At 44.1% G+C, this 21,098-nt stretch overlaps 1 protein-coding gene across 1 annotated transcript in view; it reads left to right on the top strand.

The window, feature by feature from the left end:
• The window catches only part of SGIP1 (SH3GL interacting endocytic adaptor 1), a 138,042-nt gene that overhangs the window by 93,365 nt on the left and 23,579 nt on the right, over positions 1–21,098 (top strand). The window contains exons 15-18 of the mRNA XM_050962939.1: positions 352–479; positions 2,183–2,309; positions 7,152–7,211; positions 8,131–8,190. Of these exons, the coding sequence (XP_050818896.1) occupies positions 352–479; positions 2,183–2,309; positions 7,152–7,211; positions 8,131–8,190 (375 nt within the window). The remainder of the gene's footprint in view (positions 1–351; positions 480–2,182; positions 2,310–7,151; positions 7,212–8,130; positions 8,191–21,098) is intronic.

Genomic DNA, 21,098 nt, shown 5'->3' with positions numbered 1-21,098 from the left:
AGCCTCTGATTTTGTGTTCAGAAAATCACACCAACAAAGTCTGCATTACCATGTGCATGTGCAAATTTAGAGCTTGGTATGAAGTCAGCTCAAACCAAAACTTTCATTCTGTAATTCCACAGCAGATCATTGAGTTTTGGGTTTTACTCTGGCCTTCTTGGTTATCAGCTGTAACTTACTCTTCCACACTGCCACGTTTATAGATTGACTTGCAATGCGGTAGCTGTGAATGTGACTTGGAAGCTGGATTAGTGTTTGTCTGCTTGATAGCACGCAGTACGCTATGGGGAGTTCAGTGCTGAGAGAGCGGCTTGAGCTTCATCTTGTATTTATAGTCTGTGTTTATTTCAGGTTCTTCATCTCCGGCTCGCCCAGCGACTCCATTGGCTGCCTGCAGCAGCCCCACGCCGCCGCCGCCTCCACCTCGGCCCCCATCTAGGCCAAAACTGCCTCCAGGGAAGCCTGGAGTTGGCGATGTGGTATGTTCACCCTTTTCATAACCACTAATGAGAGAGGGGATTCAAAATTAATAGAACTGAGCAAATAATTCATAGCAAATAAATGAGTCTGCAAATGGTCCCTGACCAGTTCAGTTTTCTATAATTTATTCATCATTCGAAATTACACATGGGAGAATTTCTGTGAATGATTCTTGATTTGCTGATGGCTTGCTAACCGTTCACTGTGAGTATTCAGTATGTGCGGTATGAGCTGCTTGGTAGTTTTGATTGGACACAGTAGACTGTCTGTCTGTTCCCTGATTTGGATACACCCTAACTCTTAGCATCAGGATTTTTGGTGCAAATACTCATGTTTATGAATTCAAGATTCACTTTCCTAACACGTTTTCTGACATTTTCCTTAAAATGTGCTATTTGTTGAAACATTCCTGCCACTAAATTTGTTCAGTAGAATGTTTGCAGAAAGCCAACACGAAAGGACACCAGTGCAGCCCAAGTGAATTATTTTTGAGTTAATAATTTTTTTTCAGTTAATTATTCAGTCCTACAGGTTAAAAACCAAGGGTATCCTGCAGTAAAGTGTAGATTGTCTTTAAATAATGGAAGATGGCACACTCACGCACATGTTTTACATATCCTAAAACTTTCATTCAATTGAAGATCCTCAGAAATAATCATGTGATTATAATAAGTTGCTGCTCTTGTACCAACAGAATTAGCAAGTATTCTACTTTGCATGGGACTTAGTATCGTTCTTACAGTATTTTGCTTAAGTGTCTTGTCATAGGAACACTGGGAAATCCTGATTGGCTGGTGAGGAGGGGAAGATGTGTTCTAGTCTTGGTGATATATCACACTACAGTAGTTATCCTGTGTCCCCATTTTTAAATGCTGTATAAATAAGAACAAAATGTATCATTTAAAATGGTATGATTTGTAATGCTGTAAAATGTTGCTACAGACCTTCTCTGTATTAATGAATTGTGGAATTAAGGCCCATTCCTGAAAGCACATTGCATGTAGAACTCTTAGTACTGTTTAGAACTCTACTAGCCAGCGACAGTTTGGCCTGCAGAAGGATTCCAGAATCATGCCCTGAAAAAATTATTTTTTTTTCTTTCTTTGAATTTATACATATATCTTTTCATCACAGTGAGTTGGCTCCACTAGGACCTAATGGACACTTACTGCTTCAAGTGGGTTATCACAAGGTTTAATGTGTGTGAATCCAGCCACACGTGGCAACTCATTAAATATTTACTTTGTGCAGTATTTACCCATGACATACCATCCGTCCTGCATTTTCTAGCCTTAAATTGCCATCTCGTAGTTAGATGGTGTTGCGGGGTCTGAAGCAAACGCTGGGCCTTCCATGTCTAGAATTCTCCCATCTCTCTCCTGCTTGTTTTAAAATGTTATAGCACTGCCAATTTTTTGAAAATTGTAAGAATAGTTTGTGGCCTGAGAGGAGAAAACAAACGTCGAGTTGCAAGACAGAATTTTTCATCGATTTTCCTAGGCCCTATCTTCTTTAAAGCCTCATTTGTATTAAAGGTGTGAGACCCATTAAGATCCACATTATTTACTGCGGGTGAAGAAGGTATTAAAATTACTGGTGTATAAAAGCCTTATGTCTGTGTTCAAAGGCATCTGTTTATATTTGGTGTAAATGTTACAGTATGTATATTTTTAATCTTGCGTTATTTTATGTTTTTCTACAGTCCAGGCCTTTTAGCCCTCCTATTCACTCATCCAGTCCTCCTCCGGTAGCACCTTTAGCCCGTGCTGAAAGTACTTCTTCCATATCATCCGCCAATTCCTTGAGTGCAGCCACTACTCCCACAGTTGGTAAAAACCACAGGTTTCTTTTGTAATCTTTTATAGAGTTGAATGGCTTTTTTAAACATTTGAGTCTCTGAAACCCTTTGCTTTGTTATATCATTATTATTTGGTAAAAGTAAAAGATATCACCAATGAGGTATGCTGTTAGTTTTAATTGATATCTATAAACGTAGTTAAAAGAAGAATGGGAACATTTTCCTTTCCTTTTTGGCGGGAGGCGGGTTGGGGGAGCCAAGATTTGAAATTGGATGGTGGCATCCTGGAAACAATTACTCCTAAACCATGTCGAGTTTTCAGTCTGATATTTGCCTTTAAAGTGGTAGACAGCAAAACTTTGGGGTCTTGCAAAAGCTTTAGAACTTTTCAGAACAACTAGGGTTTCTGATACATCTTAGAACTTGGAAAAAATTGTGCAGTTTCCTTCTGGGGGAAACTAAAACACTCTTTAAAAACGTGATTCACTTGCTAAGTAGATTAGGTAACACTTTCTGTAGTGTGAAAAAATAAATACCAAAATGATTGTAAGGCTGACAGCTCCTAGGTTTGGATGCTTTTGAGTCATGGCTTTCTTCCTGTGGGTCTCCTCCCTCCCCTTTCTTGGTACAAGAAACTCTTTTATTCTCTCTGTCTCTACCTCTTTCTCATTTACGAGGTTTTTGCTCAGTCTCCTCATATGGACTCTTATCTGCTGCAGACCCAGGTCTCTCTCTCTCTCTCGTGTATCCCCTCCGTCTTCATCAAGACATCTCTCTCTCGCTTCTGTAGATCTTCAGTCCCTTTTCTGTTCCAGGTGTTCTCCTAATTTTCCATTGTTTTTGCCCCTTATCTCTGTCCCACTGTCATCTCCGCCATCTGACTGAACTATGTCTCACCAGTTCTCCTATCGCTTGCTTCTTACAGTCTCCATTTTCTTTCAGGACGATTTTCAGTTCAATTACTGTATGGGATTTGCTTCATGGGGGAAGGGGACTTGCACTGCCACTGAAATTGTTTTTCCTGGTTAGTCTGAAATAAACAGTGTAGCTGTCTCCCATGGAAGCCAATTTGCTATTGTTGGATGTTCAAACCCAGAACATCTGAAAATGAAAATTAATTAAGTGTGTGTGTCGTCTCCACTTTGATATTGAATGGCATTACTTTTGGAGAGCTTTAAAGTAAAACAATAGGCTTTATTCCTAGGCTTTATTCCCAATACAAAGAAAGGATTTTAGGAATCGTTTGTTTGAAAATGGAGGTAGTTTGAACTGAACCCTAGATTCAACCTTTCTTCTCAAACGTGGAGAAAGTCTGGATCTGAATGTTTGCAGTTTGCATCCGTCTCTGGCTAAAACCCAAGGGCATTTTCTTTTCTTATTTATTGTTTGCTGTAGCTTTGATTTATTAAGTCTCCATTCTACCTTTTTCACTTTCCACTTGCCTTCTTTACGTTTGTATCCTCTATTCCCACTTCCTGGTGATCACCATTACATAGTAGCATGTCCCTGAAATAAATGCATTTCAACCAGTCAGCATATAATTTATTAAATCCAAATTAGAATGTATTTTCCTCTAATGCACAGAGCAAGGATCCATGCTCTGTATGTACATGAGGACTAAATGGCAAAAAATGTGTGATTTGTAATTCTCATATAGCATCTCTGAAATTGGTATTCATTAACATAGATTTTCATTTAATATTTGGATCCTTATCAGTGAGCACACCTTTGAAAATAGAATAGCAGATAGCATAAATAAAGCAAGAGTAAATAAAGAACAAGCTGATTTGTGTTTCAGATATGCTAGGAAAAGTTTGAATGAAATTTAGATGAGTCTCCCGTCAGGTCAAACTGTTGAGATAAATATGGTATGTTTTACCAAAACTTCAGCATTCATGAACAATCTTTTCCAATGTAAGAAAAAAAATGCTTCCCCTCAGTAATCATGTTGAATTCCTTTCTACTTTATTTAATTTCCTGGACACACATACTTCGTCAGTGGAAAGAAAATCTCTCTGCTTCTCTCATATATGATTTTCATTCCATTCCTTCAGTCGGTATAGAATGTACCAGGAGGAGAACACAGGACAATGTTGCAAAAATACTTCCTTTAAGGTTCTAGCACAAAAAAGCAGCAGGTATTTAATTACCCTTTTCACTGTTGGATTGTACTTTTGGGGGATGAAAGCAATACTAGTTGAGGTGAAGGTTACAGCTTTGAGCATCAGAATCAAAGTTATTGGGGTATAACTTTGGTATGAGTTAATTACTCTGAGTGATAGGTGAACTGCAAAAGGTTCAGAGGTTTGATCAGAGCAGCATCCGAAAATGAGATGCTTATTATAACCATCACTGAAATATCTAAACTTCTTTTGTTTAAAAATCAGGTTGTTAATCTCACAAGAAGTAAGTAGCTTTTGTCTGAATACAGGATTTAGAATCTGATCTTCCTAATCTACTGAGATAGTTCCCACATCAAGATAATAAATTAATTTTTTCTTGTGCACTATGAGCACACACTACAATTACCTTCAAAATAAGAGAGCCTGCACAACTGCATATCACAAGATCTATGGAATGTTCTCTTGGGTGCCATCTTGGATTTGTTCCTTCAGAAAATTAATCCCTGTGGCTGCTGCTTAAGCTTTTAAAGTGTTGGGTTTTTTCAGTTTTAGTAGAAGTAGGCAATGCTTCCAATAAACAATATTTAAATTGCTTTGAAGATGCACCCTTCTAAAAGCTGCCTAAGTGACCCTGGGCACTGACACTTCACCTGGAGCAAATTGAAAATTGTGGCTCCTATATTGCCCCACAAAATTCCACTCTGTCCTGTAGGATTTCAACACTTTTAAGAGGTACATGTGCAGGGAAGCTGCTTCCTTTTTGGTAAAGCAAGTGCAGAAGGAACAGTTCTGTCAGGACTCTTCCCTCCCTTGCCCCTCCCATTTTTTCTAATGGCCCCTGTGTATGGTGGATCTCTAATTTGAAAGAAGTAATATTTTTGCAGCAGGGAGTATACATACTAGAAAGGGCAAGTCTAATTCCTTCATCGGGGGCTCACTCAGCCAGTCACAGTATATCTCTACATACCATGGCATCATTACAGGGTTCCTATTTTAAAACAGATGAGTTGTTACTGAATAAATTCTTCAATGCACTAGCCACAGGCAGGCTTTTCTTTAGCATTGGGAATGAATGTCTTCTCCCTTCATCTTTTTAGTATACAAATGTATTTATTGTAGTCGTTAACAGGACAACCATGCACTCCATTTCACATCCTAGTTCTTCTGTGTCCATATGAACCCTTTTCCTGAATAGTGCTGGAGTGTGGAAGCATATTCCTCAAATATACCTTTGTTTTGCCAGAGTCCCTCACATTTGTCCCGTGTCACGTGGGAATGCTGATTGCCTTCTCCCAGAAGCAGAGTGGTTCTGAGGGGTGATTGAGATTATCTGTTCATTTCAAATTTAAATGTATCCTTGTCATGTTACCTGGAAGCGTGCACAGATGTTAGCACAGAAGGCAGAGGTAGGAGGTTTTTTGAGACATAGCAGCAGTTCAGAAGCATGGTTAAACCTTTCACGGATTAGTGTGTTGTCATTTCATATAAAAGTGATTCAAGTGCCACCAGAAAACAACTGCAACCCACCCCAGAATTCCCCAGTGTAATAGAAAGCTTAATGTGTGACTCTCTCTATGGCAGCTGAATATGCCATTGGCTGCTTCCATTTTGACTGGATGTTGATGTTTTTGCTACAAATTAAGAGGGACAGAGGCAGCGGGTAGGCCTGTGCTAAAGCAAATAAAATTGTATGTTTTTGCTGCCAAAAGAGTGTTGAATAAGAACATAAGAATGGCAATACTGGGTCATATGAATGGTCCATCTAGCCCAGGATCCTGTCTTCCGATCGTGGACACAGTCGGATGCTTCAGAGGGAATGAACAGAGCAGAGCAACTATCAAGTGATCGTCCAGTCTCAGCTTGTGACAGTCAGAGGTTTAGGGATGGCCAGAGTATAAGCTTGCATCCCTAGCCATCTTGGCTAATAACCATTGATGGACCTATCCTCCATGAACTTATCTAATTATTGTTTTTTAGCCCAGTTTTACTTTTGGCCTTCACAACTTCCCCTGGCAATGAGTTCCACAGATTGACTGTGTATTGTGTAAACTCGTACTTCCTTATAAACTGCAGCAGAGAGGCAAGCGAACAGTGGTTGGCTTAAGGCAGCTATGTGTCATCAAGAGAAAAGAGCAGTAGGTGTGGAACATTCATAGCTCAGAGCCTACATTAGCAGTGACTCGTAGTCAAAGCTACATCTGGCCACTCCTGAACTAGCCTCTTAGAAGGGGATCTCTGTACTTACATTTGACAACCCCACAGGTTTACCTTGTGGCACAGTAAGAGTATTGGACTTGCACTGTGTTGAGGAACAGATGTACTGACTGCTCTTTAGACTCATAGCCATAAAAAAGACATTCCCTGTCCATTTGTCCATCCACTTGAAATACATATCTGTGCAAGTCCAAATATAGTAATGAACAGAGCTTTTAACTAGCTCCACTATGCTGTTGTTTCAGAGTTGCAAAGATTATACCATTTGATGGCCCTTATGCAAAAGAATATTGAACGGAATGATTTTATTTATTTGTGTCTTCTTGTGATTTGGTTTTCTTTCTTTGTTGTCGCTTGTGCAGTTTGAATAACACATTGTAGGAAAAAAGACTCCATTGTTTCTATTTCAGTGATCTTTAAACTATTTTTCTCATTTAAGTTCTTGTATTTTGTTGATATAGTGCACTGCTTGATTTCATTTGGGATTTGTGTTTTCATTCTTTTGTCTTTTACGTTTCTTTTGCTCATGGTATCAGAAGATGATGCTTTTATTGACAAACTGCCCACGTTTGAAAGGCGCTGTGAAACGCCTGCAGGTACTGTATTAGCAGAGTGATTTCAAGAAATCTGGATTAAAACTCCAAGCCATTGTCTCATAAGAATGCCTATAAAATTTACGGACATGCTTTCTCCTCAACCACCATGAATGTCCAGTGCATATGACATACATATGTTTAAAAATGGAACTCGTTTCACAAAAAATAGCAGCACATTGCATGACAGTTTCTCAGTGACCAAAAAGATTAAGAGAGGTGATATGCTACTGTTTTGTGAATTTAAATTGAAGGAATAAATTTAACTGTTCAAAAATAGATTTTAAAATTATTTCAACAATAAATAATATTTATAAAGTTTTGTTCTCCGGTACTTTCAAGGTGGTGTGAGTCCAAGTAAACTGGTAATTCTGGTGGAAAGGGTAAAAAATTCAATTAGAACTTTCTACTCCAGGTGCTCGACCTGGAATTTTATGTCCTAAAATACAATTAAAAAAAATACATACATTTTATGAAAACATATTTTTAACACTAACAGACAATGCAAAGTACAGCCTCCTGCCCAATACAGTTTGCTAATCCTATTTAAGCACCATAGAGACACCACTGGAGATGAAGAGGATAATGCTAGTGACAAAGTTTGTCAAAACAAGTGCAGTTAAATATACTAACCCAGCCTGCATGAACAGGAAGCCTCTTCTACTCCACGCATAGGCAACTACTATCAAGCCGGCAAAAACACCCCTCCATCTAGTCTTCCATAGCTTGCTTTTTGCTTTCTGTTTTCTAAACCAAAAAACAGTTTTAAACACCATCCCCCTTTTCCTTGCACGTTAACGGCTTGCAGTGCTTCTTCCCTCCCCAATAGTGAGATAAGTTACCTGCTCTGTGACTCACACTGTGTCCTTCTCTCTCCCTCTCCTTAACCTTTCCCATCCCGCTTCAACTCCTGGCCATACAGAGAATGAACAGCCTTCCCTCGTTTGGTTTGACAGAGGAAAGTTTTATTTGACTTTTGAAGGTAAGTAGTACATAGCATACCAGCTTGTAACTTACTCCCCTTTGCTCTTACTATTTAAGTCCTAGGGTTTCCTTCAAAAGTTTCCCTCTAACTTATTGTATGAAAATGCTATGACTACTTAGATGACATCATATCACAAGTTCAACAAGGATCATTTAAATTTGATTTGTACATTTGTCTCCCTTCAATTACTTTTTTTAAAGAACAAAAAGAGACTATTCTTGTGTAAATCATGAATATATTCTACAGAACAAAATCACTTATATTGCCAAAGAACTTGACTCTGTCAACCAGGGCTTCTTTTTACACACTTCTGCAAACCACTTGGTACACTAAATGTATCGCTACACAATATGATGACTGAAACCTAAATTACTATTTTATTTTCTATTGGCCTTTACCCTCTTCTGAGTGATTTAACTAGTATTAGCACACTGCCCATTTTAAACTTCCTAGAAAACCTGTGACATACTTAAGGTATATTGGAGAGTAATGTGAAAATAACATCTATATGATTATCTTGATGGTACTACTCGTCATTTTGTAAAAGTAGCAAATCAGGAAATGCGTCCTACAACTGCTGTACAGAATTCATCAGCATCTGCGTAATCCCAGCATTGTATCTAATTAATTTTCAGTCAGTCTATAAAATTGAGTTATCCTTCTGAATCAGAGAGCTGTGCAATTAGTCTGTTCACTTTGAATTACCAGTAACCTTTACCAACTCTTGTATTATTGCTGAGTCTGTAAAATCTGTCCCTTATAAATTTCTGCTTTCAGAGATTTATTTAAGTTAATTTTAAAAACTCACTTGAGGCTAAAAATGCAATCATTTATCCTGGGAACAAATTAAAACACAATCTGTTTGGCCTTTAAGTTTTAAGTGTGTGCAAAAGAAAAAAGTCCACTTGGCTGGTCTGGGTGGTTTACGTGAGTTCATTGCTAATAAGAATTACCAGGTTGACAGCACTGGAGACTGAAGTCGTCTGTCTATAAAGAGAATAGGCACTGTGGGCAAAAGGAGTGCAAGCTGCTCCCTCTACTAAGGATCTGAAGCTTGACCTGGTGGGGGACTAGCTTTAAAAAGTGAAAGAGTAATTGAGTCTCTGTGCCCGTTCAGCATTTAGTCTGCCATTAGAGATGACTATACGTGGTGACAAATGTGATGGTGGCTTAGTGAATTGAGCACCTGTCTAACAGAGAGTGGACTGAGTCCATCAATTCTCCCATAGGCAGCAGATTAGCCATCAGATGGTGGTAACTGTAGGACACTAGCAACTTAACCAGATGGTGTATCTATGGTTAATTTGAATAGAACAGGATTGAGTAATCCTCTGAGCCATCCAGTTCCTCGCTTTTTGATATTTAAAAAGTTTTGGCTGAGTTATTAACATTGGAATATCATCTACTGCTTACACATCATGCCTGTTTTACAATAAGACACTAAAATGCCTGCACTACAAGTTTTATGGTCTATTTGCCTACTTGGATGGGGGCAGTCTTAGTGCTTTTAAATTATGCTGCAGAGATGTGAAACTTATGGTGCGGTGTTTAGGGAAGTATATCGATTATATTTTAACATTAGTTCTTGAGCTAGAATGTGGGTCAGGGAGATGGGCAAGGAGGGATAAAATCCGATTCCTAACTTATGGCAAGCTTCTCAACATTTCCAGGGTTTTAAAATACAATTTATATAGTACTTATACACAGTATTTGAGAGGAGTTTTAGTCCTTGCTCAGCATTTTAGAGGCGGGCATATTCTAGCCAGGACTGAGTCCAGTTCAGGAGCTCTAAGGTAGGCAAAGGGTGGTAGGCAAACAATGGACAGTGCGTCTATAACCTCAGTAAGTCAATTCGATTTTAACTAAAACTAGGAGTATCATTCTTAAAATCTTTTCACCTGAACATAGATTGGAAGGTGCCAAAGTTAAACTCCTTTAAAGTTTACAAAATCCGTAATGGAACTATTTCCTTCCTTCTGCTCATTGACTTTATCCCAAAGGTTGTCGTATCAGTGGGTATGTGAGATCTGGCATCTTATTCTACAGTTGTTTCCAAGTGTCTGGATTAGAAAACATCCAGAGTGAAGACGTGCCAAGTCTTGTTTCTTAAATTAGAATCCTCAAAAAAAGGATAATAAGGAGGAGGCAGATCATAGGAGTCTCATCACCATCTTGCTATCTGAAGTCTTCTGTGATTGTGCTTATGTTTGCTGAAGCTCTCTTTCCTGCTAGCTGCTTCTTTGAATTCACTAATTCTTGAACAGATCTTTTCACCATCAAGGAGCCAAGTATTTGGGGGAGTTACTACTTTTTTTTGTTTGTAGATAACTTAGAAATGTTTCCTCTGAATCAGAGCCAAAAAGCATTCTCTTTCTTTTCCCTCTAGTAAAAGTTCCCCAAACAGAAAACTCTTTGGCTTCTGTACGTACTATTTCAGGTTTCTTATGTAGTAACTCTACTCTAGGTAAACAATCCTTGAATCTGCTTTCATCACTCAGCATTTAGATTGTTGCACACATCAGCTGGCTTTCAGCATCTTCTATGATTAGAGTTATAGCTGCCAAGCATTTCCTTTAAGCTGCTAATATCTTGAATAATCTGATGTGGCTCAACTGAGGTAAAGTGCCAACATTCCATCTCCTACCAGATATTTTCTTAATGATGTTGTTGCCCATATAATGCTGAACTGGTTCTGAAACAAGGTGTGTGTCTTGGAACAGAGAGTATTCAAGAAGGGGGGGGCTGCAGTTACCCTCTTGGCTAAAATCAAGTGCAGTATACAATCACTAGACCACTGTTAAAAATTCAGGCAGATTGATTATTAAACATTCCTAGTGGATCATCCCTAAATTGCACAGAAAAAGGGTTTTGATAATTGTGATCCCTTAGCCTTGATGTTTAGTGACATTCTTACTTTAGGTAACAGTTCTGTACTGGGAAAGGGAATGGACGCAATAGCCTAATGGGACTTCCCTGATTGGTTTCTATGATGAAACATCAGAAGGGTATCCATGTTAGTCTGGATCTGTAAAAAGCAACAAAGAGTCCTGTGGCACCTTATAGACTAACAGTTACTCTCTTCACTTATATGAAGACTGACTACAAAGTTCTAAGGTGTATATTCTGCCATTGTCATTATTTTTTAATCCCTATTAGTTTATTTTCCCCCACTCTCATTCTTGATCTTCAGTATTACAACAATTTTCATAATCTGATTTTTGTGTGCTTTCTTATAGTATTCCAACATACTTTAACTTGTAAAAATTCATTGAAAGAAAAACATAAAATTGTAAAAATGAAGAATATTATTGCTGTCACAAATACTACATATGTGGATCAATGTAATCTCCTAACTGGTTTATGGAGACCACATCATCTGTTTTTTCCCCTAATAGTACAAAAGCAAGGGGATAGCCAGTGAAATGGAAAAGCCATGCATTTAAACCTGCATTTACACAAATCTAAAGCCAAAGTGTTAAGACCACCACTGACTGACTGACAGGGTTTAGGAAGAAATTTCCCTATGGGCAGGTTATTTCATAATTGTCCATAACGGGAGTATCTGGCATCTTCTTTCAAAGCATTTGGTATTGGCTGCTGTTGGAGACAGGATACCAGGCTAGATGAACTACAGTGATGCAGTTCCTTTTTCCTAAATTAGAAAAGGAAGAAGAAAATCCTGTACATAGCTCCCCTTTGGATATACATGTCTGCAGATGCAAGAGAATTACATATTCCTTCAAAAGTTAATTGTTTCTAACATTTGTGAAATTGGCTCAGTAATCCCCAAATTAGAATACAATACATGACTCAGCCAAGTATCTTGGGCCATTTCATCTGGAGATAATAGATTGGCCATCATAGACACAGAGAACATGCAGGCTTGAAGACTCACATTTTGAAGAGCATGGCAGAGTTCTATTGGATCAAAAGTTAAGTGCTGCTGCCAATCCTATACACACGCAACCATTCGGTTATTCAGGTAGTGTGGTGGAGCTGTTCTGACCAGCTGACAGTTTGCTAAATATCAGATGCCTCTGTTCAGAATAGTCAGATCATGTTTACTGAGAGAACTTTCCCTTTGTTTCATCGACAAAACTAGATGTGGCCCAGTCATGGAGCTGGATTTTGGGGGGATTCGTGTTTGGAGGAGACTATTGGGATTTCTTCTCTGAAGCAACCTGGCAGATTTCCTCACCTTGGTTCTCAATGGGCTGAGGGGAACCATAGTCTGTGGCCTGTGAGGTGGATCTATTGTGGCTTGTGAAAGCAATTGAGGTATTGGGTCCACTGACGTTAAACAGAGTTGGCTTCCTCAATCTGTGTGAGGCAGACATGTGCTTTGGTTCCCCAGATATCCTCAGAAGGCCTTCAGCATGTAGGCCCTATGATTCTACTCTGTCTCGTGGACTCTTATTCATTTTCCTATCAGCAATCCCCTTCCTCAAAGAGAGGGTGTTGGTGGCATGGATGGAGGGGCTTTGTAGATATGATGGTACTACTTTAGGCAGTATTGTATTTTTCCAGAGATTCTCTGCTGGTTGTCGATAGGAAAACCATGTACACATGGTATACCCATGCCCCAGTCCTTGATTCACTCTCTCTCAAACTAGTAGGGTGGCAATGTTTCAGTAACAGCTGACCCACCCTTGTTCACCCTATCCCTGTTCTACATGCAGATCCCCACTGGGTAATTTGGACCTTTTTGTATATCTTGGTGAGTACCTGCTGGAGATAATAACATAGGTAGTTTGAAATTAATACAATTGAATAAAGCAATTGCACTTCCACACGTTACAGCTCTAATTTTGCAATATTCCTTTATCTATCCCTAAGTTTTGGAGTCCTGATTTATTTTTGGATTTGACTTATGAGTTGTTCTATAATGGTATAAAAGGAGATCTATAGCATTTGGAATTTGTTAGCACTATTAACTCAGTGAATGATACACCAGAAAAAAAATGGATTTCTTGCTAAAGATGAAGTCAGCTGCTGTAGATTTGGGAATCAGGTGATATATGAAAGGGTTCTGCATGATTTTGTTCTGATGTTATGCCATCTCATTGTTTGTTCCAAGTTGACTATATTGGACTATCCTGTTTGGAGACAGTATATATTCAAAATTATGTATTCCAGTATTCCAGCAATTGCAAACAGTGGTGCAGCTCAGTCATTCTTACCTATGTGTCATGAAAACCCATTTTCTCTACCACTTACAATGTTGCTACCAAAGTTACAGTTGTTGAAGGTTTGAGTGCTTCTTTTTGCTAGTGTAGACAAGAGTAGGGGAACAGACAGGAGGAGAGAGAAACATGTATGATTCCTTTGGAACTTGTATGGTGCTGGTATACTCACTGGATGAGTGTCAACTAGATAGGGAATATGGTCTTCTGATTAATACTCAGGAATTGGTGTTGGAAATCTTGGTTCTGTTTCCGCCTATGCCATGGATTTTTTGTGTGACCTTGGCTTAGTCATCTGAGCATCAGTTTCCTTATCATAGAAAGGGAAATAATATTTAACCCTCAGAACACTTCTGTGAGGTAGTTAACTCATTAATGTTTGTAAAGTGCTTGGAGATCTGTTATATCAATTTAAATGGAATATATGGGCCCTAAAAGTCAAAGGTGTTAATATGACCCTGTCACTGTCCAATGTTAAACAGTGTTAAACAAGTTTCAGGGTTTGGTATGTAGAGACTTTAGTTCCATGGGGGAAACACCACTAAAATCTTTGTGACCCTTTATTAAAGATACAGAAAAGAAGGAAGAAGAGTTAAAGCATTTGACATGTAAAGTATTAAATAAGACTTTCATTTTAACAGCATCCCTTGTTCCGTTAGCTGGAGAGAATGTTTAGAAGGGGTGGGGGGAACCTGGTCTGACAGTCTCTTAGATGGCAGTAAAGGTTGTCCTTTTGGGGAAACGAGAGAAGTTGGTTGAGCTGGGCTGGAGATGTGCTGTTGCTGTTGTTAAAGTCCAGTCCTGTTTCCTAGAAGACTAAGATAAAACACCCAAAAGGGGAAAGAAAAGAACAAAAAAGATACAAAATGCAGCTTCTGTCTCTGGTATTGACTCTCACTTGCAGCTTTGCTTCTGGAAAAACACAGACTGTGCACACAGTCTGATTAGCTAGTCTGAGACCTGGCAAACTTGTGCTGGTATCGGGCTATTCAAGACATTGCTTTTAGCTGCCTTTCCTGTTCACAGGCTTACAGCAATGTCCCCCCAAAAAACCCAAACAAACAGAAACAGTTTTGGCCAGCTAATTTCTATTCTTATTAGATAAAAGAAAAAAAGAGAGAGAGAGAACTAGGGAAGGAAGAGACAAAGTCTCACATGCAGATGGTCTTTGGGATTGAGCTGGTGAAGGTGGCAGTGCCACCAGAGATGTCTGGTCAAGACATCTCTCAGGATTAGGATGAAGAAGGTCTAGGGTCTCAGGAGAGGTGAAGCTCACTCCTTCCCCTTCTTTCAGTCTACCAGTATCATGATAGCCTCTGTCCATCTGTATTTTCCCCTCTCCAACTCTCCCTTATTTTTTTTAAGAACCCCAAAAGCTAGTGATGGGCGTAATAGTCTGTCCCCTTGTTAGTCTGTCCATCAATTAGACCTGATTTCTAACACACCAGTTTTGGTTCATTAATTTCCAGTCCCACACTTTCCTTGTTTACTATGATCTTAACACAGTCCTTGAGTTACATCAGTAGGCCATTTTGGTTGGACTAATTCAATCTTTCTGTGTTCCTTTATCCTTCGACTTGTGGTGTTATACTTTATAAACTGGTGCTCATTTTTTACAGTTGAGCTCACAATTAGGTAAATTTGTTGGCCCAATTATCACAACAGATGCTTAGATGAAAGGTGCCACGTTGTGTAAGCACAAAGTCTTATTATTTATTATCCAAACTAGTTAGACCAGCTGTAGTTTTTCAATGCTTACTTCTCCCTGAGTGCTACAGAAAGTTTGTAATACGGTTTTGTTATGAAACTGGAATGCTAAATTGCAGATATACACCTGCCAGTTGTATGTTTATAGTCCTGCCAGTTGATGTTTGTGGTTACCAGTTTGTTGTAGCTAGAGTCAATCTAATGGCCAGTTAGATTGAGCAAGAGTGTGGAGCTGGGCTTTGTCGGTCACGATCCAATGCTCTGAGGCTCTGCAGGACTGAACCCAGAGTTCCATGGCAAAACACCGCAGCTTTATAGTTGTAATTTCCCATTTGAGTCCATGCATTTTGCAATGTCATCCTGTAATCATTAGTCCTTAAGTGGTGTTAATCTTGGGGTTCTTCTTCGAGTGATTGCTTATACCCATTCCAGTTAGGTGCGCGCGCTGCGCGTGCACATTCGTCAGAAGATTTTTACCCTAGCAACTCCGGTGGGTCGGCAGGTCGCCCCCTGGAGTGGCGCCGCTATGGCGCCTGATATATACCCCTGCCGGCCCGTCCGCTCCTCAGTTCCTTCTTACCGCTGTGTCGGTCATTGAAACTGTGGAGCGCGGCATCGCTGTCCTCCATGTACCTAGCTTCTCCTTGTTCATTTGTTCTATATAGTTATTGTTAGTGTATAGAGTACTTAGTTCTTAGTTGTCAATTAGTTTTTGTATATATAGTTTAGCGGGTTCGGGCTCTAGTCCTTCCCCGCACCCGGTGCCCGGGCTCATGCCATGGTCGCCGGGATTCAAGCCGTGTTCAGCCTGCAAAAAGCTGATGCCCACGAGCGATCCCCACGACGCCTGCCTAAAGTGCCTTGGGGAATCGCACATATCTGAGAAGTGCCGCATTTGTAAGGCTTTCAAGCCGCGGACCAAGAAGGAGAGAGACCATTGGCTGAAGACTCTCCTCATGGAGGCAGCTCTCAACCCTCCTTCTTCGGCACCGAGTGCCGACACGGCGCCGGCACCGGACTGCGCCGGCACCGCAAAGACACTTCGGCACCGACCTTGCCCGGTGCCGGGTCCCGACAGAAGAACATCAGCGGCTTCCACTCCTGCGACGCAGACTCCTGCGGACCACCCGGCACCGAATCCTGCCGCGGCCCTGACGCCAGTAATACCGTCGACTCCGGGCCCAAGAGGTCCGTCGAGTCCGGTCTTGGTGAGCTCCCCGGTGAGACCCGTGGTAGAGCTGATGGTCCCATCTACGCCAGAGACATTCTCGTGGGCCAGGGACTGATTGCGATGACCGAGTCTGCTCTGCCTCAACCCCCGGCACCGCCGGTACGGGTTCTTCAGTCGAAAGGCAAACCAGCAGCCATGAGACCTCCGTCCCAGGAGTCGACGAGCCGGCACCGATCTCCACCTAGGTCCCGGCACCGCTCCAGGGCCTGTGGAAGATCTCAGTCGAGGCGCCGCTCGCAGTCCCGGCACCGCTCACCACGGCGGTACCGGTCATACTCGTGGCGCAGATCCACCTCCCGGTACTCTTGGCACCGTTCTGGTTCTAGTCATCACTACCGGCACCGAGACTCCCGCAGCCGCTCGCGCCGTCGGCGTTCCCGGTCGACCTCCCAGCACCGAGCTGGTGGCAGGTCCCGATCGCGGTCTCGGCACCGTTACGACTCCCGGTACCGGTCTCCGGCACTGAGAAGGTCTCCACCAACGGGGACAAGGGGCCCGTACCAACCTCGATCGGCCCGCCCCCGGCTGTCTCGCCAGCCGTCTGTGTCCTCCCAGGCAGATAGCCTATATGCCCCGGACACGGATGTCCCGGCCACGTTGTTCCACGAACCCCAGCCCCGAGAGCATGAACCGCAGCAGTGAGGGTTCTGGACACCTTGGGCGTACTATCAAGCCCAAGGCCTTCAGCCGGGACCCCCACGCTCCAATGTCTCGGAGCACAGGGTCCCTGAGGCCACGATTTCCCGTCCTCCTCCTCCTACCGCGGAGGAAAGGTTGTCCCAGCCTCAAGACCCTGAACCCCCTGTGCAGTTGGACGCAGTCCTTCAGGCAGAGCCCTCCACAGACCCACTCCTCCCGGGTCTCTCCTCATCATCTGTCTCCTGACGAGGCTGTGGCTGGGACATCATCTACCAGCCCGCCTCCACTTGACCTTAGGGCGCACCAGGACCTGTGTGTTGCACAGAACATGAACCTGCAGGCCGAGGAAGTCTCGGAGATACAAGATCCAGTGGTGGACATATTGTCAGCGGATGCCCCCACTCGGGTGGCCCTTCCGTTTATTAAGACCATCCAAGCCAACACCACTACCATCTGGCAGTCTCCGGCTTCTGTTCCCCCCGCTGCGCGAGGGGTGGAACGTAAATATATGGTCCCCTCAAAGGGGTATGAATACCTGTATGTCCACCCTTCCCCTTGTTCCCTCATCGTCCAATCTGTGAACAAGAGGGAGCAACATGGTCAGCAGACCCCAGCCCCAAAGTCCAAGGAGGCGAGACGCATGGACTTACTCGGCTGCAAGGTCTACTCTGCGGGGGCCCTCCAGCTCCGTGTCTCTAATCAGCAGGCCCTCCTTAGCCACTACAATTATAACACCTGGGCCACAGTGGACAAATTTAAAGAGCTGCTCCCTCAGGACGCACGTCAGGAGTTCTCGGCGATCCTGGATGAGGGCAAGAAGTTCGCGAGAACTTCCCTGCAGGCTGCCCTAGATGCTATGGACTCAGCCGTGTGTACTCTGGCATCTGGCGTTACTATGCGCCGTATCTCCTGGTTGCAGGTCTCCGGCCTTCCCCCGGAACTCCAATATACCATCCAAGACCTCCCATTTGAGGGCCAAGGCCTGTTCTCTGACAAGACTGACCCTAGGCTACAAAGCCTAAAAGACAATAGGGTCATTATGCGCTCCTTGGGGATGCATACACCTGTAACCCAGCGCAGACCCTTCCGGCCACAGCAGCAACGCCGGCCCTTCCCCCAACCCCGGCAGAGGCAGGACTTCGCCAGGCGGTGAGGCAGGAATGGTCGCTGCAGACAATCCGGCAACCAAGGGGGCCTGAACCAGAACCCCTCCAAGTCTTCTTCCGGGCCCAAACCTTTCGTTTGAAGTTGCGCCCGAGGGTGTTATACCAGTTTCGTTAATGGATCCATCCCCTCCCTTTTCCAACCGTCTTTCCCTTTTCCTCCCTGCGTGGTCCCAGCTAACATCGGACCGCTGGGTCTTACGCACGGTGGAATCTGGATACCGCCTGCAATTTGCTTTAACTCCTCCCTCCCACCCCCCTCCCTTGTCCCTCTTCGGGGACCCCTCTCACGAGCAACTCCTCCTACAGGAGGTACGAGCGCTCCTTGCCAAAGGAGCCATAGAGGAGGTTCCCGAGTTCGAGCGGGGCAAGAGGTTTTATTACCGATACTTTCTAATCCCCAAGGCCAAGGGAGGTCTCAGACCTATTCTCGATCTAAGGGAACTCAACAGATACCTACTAAAGTTGAAGTTCCGTATGGTATCCCTTAGGACCATTATCTCATCCCTGGATCCTGGAGACTGGTACGCCGCCCTCGACATGCAAGATGCCTACTTCCATATAGCCATCTTCCCACCCCACAGGAGGTTCCTCCGGTTTGTGGTCAACCGGCAACATTTCCAATTCGCGGTCCTCCCGTTCGGCCTACCTACAGCCCCAAGAGTGTTCACCAAGTGCATGGCTGTAGTCGTCGCCCACCTTCGCCGCAGTTGTATTCACGTATTCCCCTACCTGGACGACTGGCTTATCCGGGGGACTTCCGAGGCGCAAGTCCTCAGGCACATCCGCAGGGTCACGAACCTGTTCGTAAGCCTAGGCCTACTGATCAATGTGGAGAAATCAATGCTAATCCCCACACAGCGGATAGAGTTTATCGGCGCCACCCTGGACTCCACTCTTGCCACAGCCTCTCTGCCTCCCTCGCGGTTCCAAACTTTGGCAGCCATCATACGGAGACTGCAAGCAGCGCCCCTAACCTTGGTGCGCACCTGCCTTACCCTCCTGGGCCACATGGCGGCCTGCACTTTCGTAACGAACTATGCAAGGCTCTGCTTAAGACCCCTCCAGTCCTGGCTCAACGCCCAATACCGTCCGGCCAGAGATCCAATCGACATGATTGTCACAATTCCGCAGGCGTCTTGGACTCCTTTCAGCGGTGGCTGGACCCTTCCGTGGTGTGTGCGGGGCTCCCGTTCCATCCACCCCAACCCTCGGTGTCCCTGACAACAGACGCCTCCTCCCTGGGTTGGGGGGCTCACGTCGGGCTCCTGCAAACACAAGGCCTGTGGTCACCTCGCGAACTAGCCCTCTACATCAACGTCTGGGAGTTGAGAGTGGTCCGCCTTGCTTGTCAAGCATTCCGTCACCATCTGCAGGGCCGTTGTGTCTCCGTGCTCACCGACAACACGACAACCATGTATTATATAAACAAGCAGGGCTGCACAAGATCCTCCCCCATGTGTCAAGAGACCTTGCGACTTTGGGACTTCTGTATAGCCCATTCCATTCACCTCATCACATCCTTTCTCCCGGGGGTGCGGAACACGCTGGCAGATCATCTCAGCAGGTCCTTCCTGTCCCACAAATGGTCCCTTCGCCCAGATGTTGCTCTTTCGCTCTTCCGGAGGTGGGGGTTTCGCCAAATGGACCTCTTCGCATCCCGCGGGAACAGGAAATGCCAGATGTTCTGCTCCTTCCAAGGCCTCTCACCGGGTTCGGTGGCGGACGCCTTCCTTGTTCCATGGACGATGCACCTGCTATATGCCTTTCCACCGTTTCCGCTCGTCCACAAGGTCCTATTGAAGGTGGGCAGGGACAGGGCCCGCTTGATCATGATAGCTCCAGCGTGGCCTCGGCAGCACTGGTACTCCATGCTGCTGGACCTTTCCATAGCCGACCCTGTCCCGCTGCCCCTTCACGTGGACCTGATGACTCAGAACCACGGCAAGCTCCGTCACCCGGACCTTCAATAGCTCCACCTCATGGCGTGGCTCCTGAGTGGGCTGACCCGGTCTGAGCTCCGTTGCTCTAGCCCAGTGCGGCAAGTGCTCCTAGGCAGCAAGAAGCCTTCCACCAGAGTGACGTATTCAGCCAAATGGAAATGTTTCATCTGCTGGTGTGCGGAACGAAGTTTCATTCCCACCGAGGTCTCCATTGCTCAGATCTTGGACTACACATGGTCTCTCAAGCAACAGGGCTTGGCGATTTCATCTCTCCGGGTTCACCTGGCAGCCATCTCCACCTTTCACCCAGACGGGGATGGCCGCTCGGTGTTCTCTCACCCCATGGTGACCTAGATTCCTTAAGGGCTTGGAGCGTCTCTACCCCCGGGTTCGCCGCCCTGCCCCTACCTGGGACCTTAACCTGGTTCTGACCCGGCTCATGTCCCCTCCATTTGAACCTTTAGCGACTTGCTCCCTTCTCTACCTCTCATGGAAAACCGCTTTCCTGGTGGCCATCACGTCAGCGAGAAGGGTCTCGGAGCTTCGAGCCCTCACGGCAGATCCCCCATATACCGTGTTCCATAGAGACAAGGTGCAGCTGAGACCACACCCAGCCTTCCTCCCCAAGGTCGTATTGGGTTTCCATGTTAACCAGGAGATCTTCCTACCTGTCTTCTTCCCAAAACCCCATTCGTCTCGCAGGGAGCAGCAGCTACACTCGCTGGACGTCCATAGAGCGCTCGCCTTTTACATAGAGAGGACTAAGCCATTCCGCAAAACCCTCCAACTCTTTGTTGTGGTGGTGGAACATGTCAAAGGGTTACCCGTCTCCTCCCAGAGGATTTCCTCGTGGGTAACGTCCTGCATCCACGCCTGTTATGAATTGGCGCACGCCCCTCGGGCCACGTGACTGCGCACTCCACTAGGGCTCAAGCCTCATCGGCTGCTTTTCTGGCTCATGTACCCGTTCAGGAAATATGCCGGGCAGCAACCTGGTCTTCTGTCCACACCTTCGCTTCCCATTACGCCCTGGTCCAGA

The sequence above is a fragment of the Gopherus flavomarginatus genome, chromosome 7, assembly GCF_025201925.1.
Source record: "Gopherus flavomarginatus isolate rGopFla2 chromosome 7, rGopFla2.mat.asm, whole genome shotgun sequence".
Lineage (NCBI taxonomy): Eukaryota > Metazoa > Chordata > Testudines > Testudinidae > Gopherus > Gopherus flavomarginatus.
The sequence above is the reverse complement of the archived record's forward strand: the minus strand, read 5'-3'. Positions and strand labels throughout refer to the sequence as shown.